Source organism: Perna viridis, chromosome 2, assembly GCF_037379345.1.
Source record: "Perna viridis isolate PV_CMFRI_1.1 ecotype Kerala chromosome 2, ASM3737934v1, whole genome shotgun sequence".
NCBI classification, from domain to species: Eukaryota; Metazoa; Mollusca; class Bivalvia; order Mytilida; family Mytilidae; genus Perna; species Perna viridis.
The window spans coordinates 2735835-2744378 of record NC_142446.1 but is presented as its reverse complement, the minus strand read 5'-3'; the positions used below and the strand labels follow the sequence as shown (position 1 = coordinate 2744378).

The window sequence follows — 8544 nt, the reverse complement described above, 5'->3', positions numbered from 1 at the left end:
AAATAATGTTTTAGTACCAAATTAAAGGACCAAATAATGTATGTAAAAAATATTTGGGACTGATAACTCTAGGTAGGAGGAAAGAATGTACAATGCGATTTCTCTTTCATTGAAATAAAGGAAGGTTAGAAGCAAATACATTTGAGAATCAACATAAATGAATGACTTTTATAAGTTTTATAAGTATGTGAACGGTAAAAACACCGAAAACAATAGTGTAATCAAAGTACCGAAGTACTAAGTCAATGGAGGCATTCATAATTTGCTCTGTTCACTTTTCAAATTATAAAAAAAGATTTTTTTATAACATCAAAATAGGGAAAGTAATTTTTTAAACCCCCTCTCGGAAGGATAGGTATACACTTTTACCCTTGTCTGTGTCTCCGTTATTATTTTGTTCGATATGTTGCTATATTAGCCCCGTGCAGGTCCGGGTGTTAAAAGAATAGGCCTGCAGCAGCGCTAACCTTGTCGTAAAAGGCGACTAAATAATGCTCAGAAACCTAGCCGGGGGCTAGGCGCTCCGCCCACAGGGCAACTGGGATGTGTGCCCTAGGTGGTGGAATGGGGTACCCCTGGCGTGTTACATGCTGGGGTTGTCGGGCTATAATACGGAAAATCTTATCGGAAACCATAGTGGTGCACTGTGTTGGAAAAGATGCCACGTTCCTCGCACGTTACAAAAAACCCTAGTGTGGTATTCTCCCGGAGTAGGAACCATAGGGCTCCGCCACAGGAGGCTAAATTGCCCGACCCAACCCCTTCTCCCTATTTCCAGTGGCAATCAAAATTTGTCGACCCTATTATCCTTGTGTCCCATACCATTTTTCATTTCATCATCATTTCATGTTCATTAGGTTCAACGCCAGCAATTATCAATAAAATGCAATTAATCATATAGTAGAAAATTTCAACAGACTGAGTATAACTTGATATATTTTTCCTCTTTATCTCGGTACTTGCTTTTGTATTTAGTTCCCGATTTAGCTCATGATCAAAAAGGACTATGCATAAAAGAAGTATCAGCGAGACAAAGGCTAACCCATAAGTGATAAATAAACAAATGAATTTGATATTGAACAAGGAGAGACATTTCTTAGATTTCCTTTTACGCGATAATGAGTAAAACAGTCCGATTCTCTCTCTCTCTCTCTCTCTCTCTCTCTCTCTCTCTCTCTCTCTCTCTCTCTCTGTAGCTATATCATCCGTCATCATGACCATTTAAGACAAGATTTTATTGATAGCCTCAGACAGAGTAGGAGTACAACAAAAAAAAAAACAACAAAAAAACCAAAAAAAAAAAACAAATACAAACATGTACATACATGTAAATAAGACAAATACACAGACACAATACACAGAACAGTCATTATAATTAAATATGTGAATACATACAGATTCACATTTATCTTTTTATATTTTAACACATTCCCTTTTATATGATATTAGCATTTTTTCGTAAAAAAGCACACTTTTTTGTATAATTGAACATTACATATAGACAATGACCCACCAAATATACTCATATTCGGTTGTTTTGAGCAGTAATCTGAGATGTAACGAGATCTTAAATACTTAACCGTTGGATTATTTCACTGGAAGAATATGTAAAATTCATCTCCCACCCTTTTTTACAAAGTTTACATATTCTTTGACTCCGTGGGACTCCAGACCACCTTCCAGTTTCTATTGGTAGTTTTAAGTTAGACCATCTTAATTTTGTCAAATGAATATGTTCTGCTGGGGACAATCTGAGAAGATATGGTTCAATTCTGAATTCATGTTTAAAAGTGGAATAGAATTCCCCACGAGATGTGTTGTCCATTTGTAACAAACCAAGATTGATAGAATTGATCACATACTGTCTGTTTAACTGCGACCTTAAAACAGTTAATATTTACTTTAACGTGTTCGTTCCATGAGTAACTAAACCCCGCATCATCCAAGATAGATTTAACACGATAGTTATTGCACCTAAATTTGGTTGGATTATTGTCATGCAATTTTAACATAAGCCGAAGCATTATATTTGATAGTTTTTGTTCTTCTTGCATAGTTCTTGTCCAAAAGCTAACCATATTTACTTTAACAAATATTTCAAGTGAAATTCTATCCAACCCTCCAAAGACCATAAAATTTGGAGTGCTGCTTCTCAGCTTAAGGATATTTTTACAAAATTTAAGATGCACCTTTTCAATGTTTTTCTTATTTTCAAAACCCCAGTCCTCAGGGGAATGTAAAAGTATTGGTGATATCAAAGGTATCAAATAACTTCAGCTGTTAATCTATTGGCAGTGGAATTTTTCTTGGTTTCCTATAGAGAGCAAAAATAGCTTTTTGGGCTTGATCTATTAGACGCTTTCTTGCAATAGTGAAACTGCCGTTGTAATTGAAAACCGTGCCTAGATATGTACATGCATACGACTCTAATATTTCCATATTTTTGTTATATATTTGGAATTGAAAATGTCGTTTACACTTTATTTTACTGAAGACAATAACTTTTGTCTTTTCAGTATCAACTTGTAACTTCCATTCTTTACAGTAATTAGCGAACACATCCAATGCTTTTTGCATAGCTTCCTTTGTTTCTGACATTATAATTGTATCATCTGCATAAAGCATCAAAAACATTTTGACATATACATCAAACATTTCTAAGCATGAAATTTCTATCAAATCTAGATTTCGTACTTCATTGTCTTGTGAAAAGATTTCTAGATCATTCAATAAAATTGAGAACAAAAAAAGACGACAAGTTTTCTCCTTGTCGTACACCAACTCCACAGTTAAAAAATGCGGAGAGTTTACCTTGATGCCTAATACAAGACTTAATATTCTGATCCATATTGAAAATAACTGAAAATATTTTACCTGTTACATTGGATTTTTTAACTTTTAGCAGACTATCTCTCTAAACTATGTCAAATGCTTTTTTAAAGTCAACAAATGTGCAAAATAGTTATACCTTTTGAATAATATATAGCTAAAAGGGAGTGTAACACAAAAATGTTGTAAACAGTAGAATAACCCTTTCGAAATCCAGTCTGTGATTCAGGTTAGAGCTCATCTCATCAGAAGACTTAGGAAGTCTTTCATTCAAAATGGCTGAGAAGGTTTTCCCTAAGCATGAATTTAGTGTAATTCCTCTATTGTTATTTGGATCCGATACCAAATCTTTGTTCTTATAAATAGGTACAATAATTTCTTGTGCCCAAAGTTCTGGTACAATACCTGTATAGAGTACTAAATTAAAAATCTTAAAGTATACAGGCATTAGCCCCAAAACAGTGTTTTTAAGATATTCATGAAGAATATCATCAACTCCACAGGCTTTGCCATTTTTTATATTTCTAATATTTTTATTTTTCACTTTTCGTCCTCAGTGCTTGGACCATTAAGTAATTCGTTTAATTCACTTGGTAAGTTCTTAACAAAATTGTCAAAATTCTTGAACTCTACTTCAGCGTCCACTTTGGTATCAGTCTTGTATTACATATTCCTGAGCGGGTGTACGCAAATTACTATCATTCAAAAGTACAGGGTAAATATCAAGCAATGACACAAAAAAAACTTGTTTTTCAGAAGAAACAGTATTTCCATGAAAAATAATGCTTCAGAAAAGGCTTCTATTTTATGAGATCAAAATAAAAGTGAAAGTAGAAAAGGTAAATTTTTAGTTTGACCAGTCCTGGTGTACCAAAGTTTGTGCCTTTTTTTCTAAAATGGACCTAAAAATCATTTTTGACATTTCCTTAATAGAAAAACGTGGTCAAAAGTTGAAACTCCTGTCTATGTTTTTAAAAATTCATGAAAATTTAAGGTACACTATAGAAGTCTATGAGGCAAAGAATACAAGACTGAGACCTTTTGCTGCGTCTGTTTTTTTTTCAAATAAATACCGCCCAGAAACTTGAACTACCGTTATTAATCCAATAAACGAGATCGTCCCATTCCGGAATCGGACGGCCTGAAACGGAATAACGTGGAATCTCGCGTTATTCCAATTCAGGACGCGTCCCATTCAGGAATGGGAAAATTCCGATTTCGACCGTAACACATACTCTGGTTTCCTGGTCAATATCATTAGCGACCCTAGGATCGTTATATTTGAGATAAAGTTTTGGAACGAAAATATTACCCTGGCTGTCAGGTTAATATTGTGCATATCCATCGACGGTGACCCGAGTATATTTTAGCGATCCTAGGAGAACCAGATTATCCCCTACCGATCAAGTCCGGTCCACGGCCACCGGATGTGACACCATGCGCATACGCATTGTGGTTTGTCCCCGGCTCCCCCAAAATGATGAGGCTAGAACTCATACTATACTACTCACCGCAACGATCCTGACTCCGTACATGCAGGCATTTCCGAAATGAAAGAGTAATCAAGGGAACCAAGGTTATAGCGGTAATCAAAAGAATGTAATCCAGGGACAAAGACCAGACATGGAAAACAGGCACACACAACAAAGAACACAAAGTAAGTAAAAAAAGCAAAAGAGCAAATGAGTGAAAGGTTTTATAGCAAATTTGAGTTATTAAATAACAATAAAGTTGAAAACGATAGCATTATAAAGCTAGAATACTATTGCTACTAGCAGCTAATTTGACTGTCTTTTTGGATATAAACCACTTAAATCCCCCAACATCTTTCGTAACACAGTGTTAGCCAGTCAATTGCACGGTATGAGTGACGCTGACTATCAGCTGACCGTTCCTATACATGGTTTAATTCCCGTTTTCGTGCTAACATATATAGTCAATACTGTTAGACTCGGTTTGCACTTGTAATACATGACGGACTGAGGGGTTTCTTAAAGCACTAACCTATCAGTTAGGGCCTCTCACAGACGATGAAAAGCATCAAAGCGTTTACGCAGTCCCCGGGCATAGTCATACCCGTGAATGTGAGTCATTGTGTATTCGGGGAAATAAGTTGTCATGTGACCACGTTCATTCGTTAAATTCATTAAATGCATTATCACGTGATTTGATGTCGATCCGTGATCTAGTGATCCAATTTGTGATCTGCACTCTGTACAGCCTACAGCATTTGCTGAATCTTTAACTTTAAAATACTTTTTTGGATAAATTCAAAACTTTCCAGTGCATGCAAGACAGATACTGGTGAATGCCAGTCAATTTTTGAGAAATCTTGAAGGCCGACAAAATATTGCTATGTTTCCGATCACCATCCTAACATTTTAAAGAGTCAATAGGTAGGGATTTATTTTTATTTTTACTTAAATTTTGAAATGAAACAAGTCATAGTGATACCAAATCAGAAAACAATGAAGACCAAATCTGCAAAGACGAAACATGTAATAGACTTAGTCTACCGCCTAATATCCCTTTTGGGATTCGGCGCTGGAGATATTTTGTTTTGTTTTGACGGTGTTGGTCAAAACCAAAAAAAATATCTCAAGCACCGATTCCTAAAGGGATTATCCACGGCCAAGAGCACACTCCCGTCATGTGTGTTCACAATCGATTCTAAATATAAACAGCCAGTACTTCTAACTCTTTGTTTTTCCATCCAGGATAGAAAACAAACATTTTTGTCTTTATTTTTCTTCTTTTTTGAATAATTAACAATCATTTTACTCTTTTTTGTTGTTGAAATAATGCATTGTCCATAGATACCATTCTCGTTGTCCTCTATTATTTTTAAATCACTTTCATCCAAAAAACGATTGTACTGTTGTTTTGTTGATTATACTAAAGCTTTTGACACTGTTCAAAGAGTAATGCTATGGCATAAACTTGCAAATACGGGTATATGTGGTAAATTATTGCAAACTTTAAAATCAATGTATTCTGATGTAACAACATGTGTACAAGTTAATGGATTCAATTCTGATTTTTTCACAAATGAATTAGGTCTCATGCAAGGAGAGGTTTTGTCTCCTATTTTATTTTCTCTTTATGTCAATGATTGTGAAATGGCTTTTATAAATAGCAACTCAGTACCGATAGAAGTCAAAGAATTAAATTTATTTTTATTAATGTATGCTGATGATATGGTATTATTTTCTGAATCTATACAAGGCCTACAAAACATGCTAGATACTTTATATGATTATACAAACAGATGGGCGTTAAGTGTAAATACTACAAAAACTAAGATTGTTGTATTTAGAAATGGTGGTAGAATAAATGAGGATGAAAAATGGTTTTATAATGGACATGAAATAGAGATAGTAAATAGTTTTACATATCTTGGTGTAATATATAATTATAATGGTAAATATAATGTTCTACAGAAGAAGCTGTCTGAACAAGGTAGAAAGGCTGTTTTCGCACTTAGAAGAAATATAAAACTGTTATATTTAAATCATTATACATTATTGTCACTTTTTGATACCTATATTAATAGTATTTTAAGTTATGGATGTGAGATATGGGGTGCACATAAAGCACCAGCTATTGAAAGGGTACATTTAGAATATTGTAAAAATATACTTAAAGTTAAATCTTCTACTAATAATGTAATGGTGTATTATGAATTAGGACGAACACCTTTGATTTATTTTAGGAAATGTAGAATGTTTAAGTACTGGTTTAAGTTACTTTCTACCTCTAATTGTATTTTGAAAAAGTGTTATCAAATGTTATATGATGAATTGGAACGTTGCGCAAGTAACAGTAACAACTGGCTGTATTTTATTAAAAATGAATTGTTGCATAATGGTTTAGGTGATATATGGTACAATCAAGCATTTTTTGTAAATGGTGATTTTTGTGATATGTATTTTGAAGTTATTAAGCAACGATTATTTGATAATTGTAAACAGGACTTGGACAGTCAACTAAAAAATTCTGTAAAATGTTTTAACTATCAGTATATGGTTGATATTTTTTGTATGCAATTTTATTTAAGCAAATGTATTCCTGAGGTTTATAAAACTTCTATTACAAAAATACGCCTTAGTAGTCATAATCTCGCAATTGAGAGTGGTAGATTTAATGGTATTTCAAGAGAAAATAGATTATGTCCTCTTTGTAGAAATGATATAGAAGATGAGATGCATTTTATTCTTAAATGTTCTGTATATCATGGTTTTAGAAAATGTCTCATTAAACCTTATTATTGGAAACGTCCATCTATGTATAAATTTATACAATTATTAAGTTCAAATAATATCGAAGATCTGTGTAATCTTGGTAAATTTATATTCAGAGCTATGAAGCTAAGATCTGATTTATTGTGATGTAAGAAGCTCTTTATTTATGTCAACACAACCTTCTGCTATTGTACCTATAGTTGTATATGACTTTGGTAATAAACATATACATTGAAAATAAACATCTGAGGCTTTACTATTTCCATTGTAATCATAATGTAATCATGAAGTAATCAGAATTACAAGGTATTTTGAAAAGTAATTCATTAAATTAAATTACGTGTAATCAGATTTTTTACTGATTAATGATTACGATTACTTGAAGAAATGTATTCAATTACAGCTGATTACCGATTACAATTACAATTATCCCTAGTTCGAATTTCCTCTGACCCTGCAACCCTCCTCTTTTTTATTTGGATATTGATATGTCGGGTTGGGGTCAGAACGATGTGCTATACAAAAAGTTGGAGATTTAGCGGTACCGCGGAGTATCGCCCTTCATCCGCTTGTAACGACTTTCAAGTTGAAATTGTGCATGTCACACCTACCTAGTTCGATTCCGGAATCATTTTCCTGTAGGTTCCAGACCACCAATTCAACCAATGAGCATTTGGAACGTAGGCAAAAATAGTCCTACGCAGAAATTACCCCTGTTCCTCATAGTGCTGTGAAAAAAGTTCTCATCTTATTTAAAAAATTTAAACAGTTTCTGAAAGGAAAAACATTTCTGTACATTTTATAGATGCATTTTGCTTCTTGTGATGTGAAGCCTAATCTCCATAATGATTTTTAAATATACCCCTATCTTGTGAAAACACTGGGATTTCCCATGCTATTTATAGACCCTTCACTTCCGGTGACCAGTACTGCACTGCAAGTCTGCTAACCCCACATGCCATTCTGAGGATTGTGAGCTGACATATGTAGGATCATGCTGATATATAGTCCTCTGCAGGTTAAAGTTAAGGTAAAGTCCAGAGAACCCATTGAATATTGTGAAATTAGCATAGAAGCCTATGGAAAGTGGAATTAGTGGTTTTTAGCCTGTATGCTGATATCAAATTTGCTACAAAAATTACATTTATTATTTAAGTTTCGATAATTTTCCGATTTATAAAAGAATATCACATTATGACTTTATGTGCATGTTATTGTGTGTAAATAGTTTATGAACTGTACAACTACGGGTCCGTCAAGTCTACATTTGTTAAATCAAGTATGTTTTATACATGTACAAAAGTACATAAAGGGCTAACTGGTTTTTAAAATCAAAACACTTAAATACATATATAAACACGAACAAAATCTTAACTTGACAAACCTGTTGATTATTTTTTCAGGTTGCTGTATATGTGTGCATGTATTTGTATCACTCAAGATTCTCCCTTAGCATTATTTCTCCATTGGGAAT

General features: G+C 33.7%; 1 protein-coding gene across 1 annotated transcript; it reads left to right on the top strand.

Moving 5' to 3' along the window:
• Positions 1-5816: 5816 nt before the first annotated feature.
• Positions 5817-7217, top strand: LOC148623300 (uncharacterized). Its single transcript, XM_088571253.1, has one exon. The coding sequence runs from the start codon at positions 5817-5819 to the stop codon at positions 7215-7217; it is 1401 nt and encodes a 466-aa protein (XP_088427379.1).
• Positions 7218-8544: the final 1327 nt, after the last annotated feature.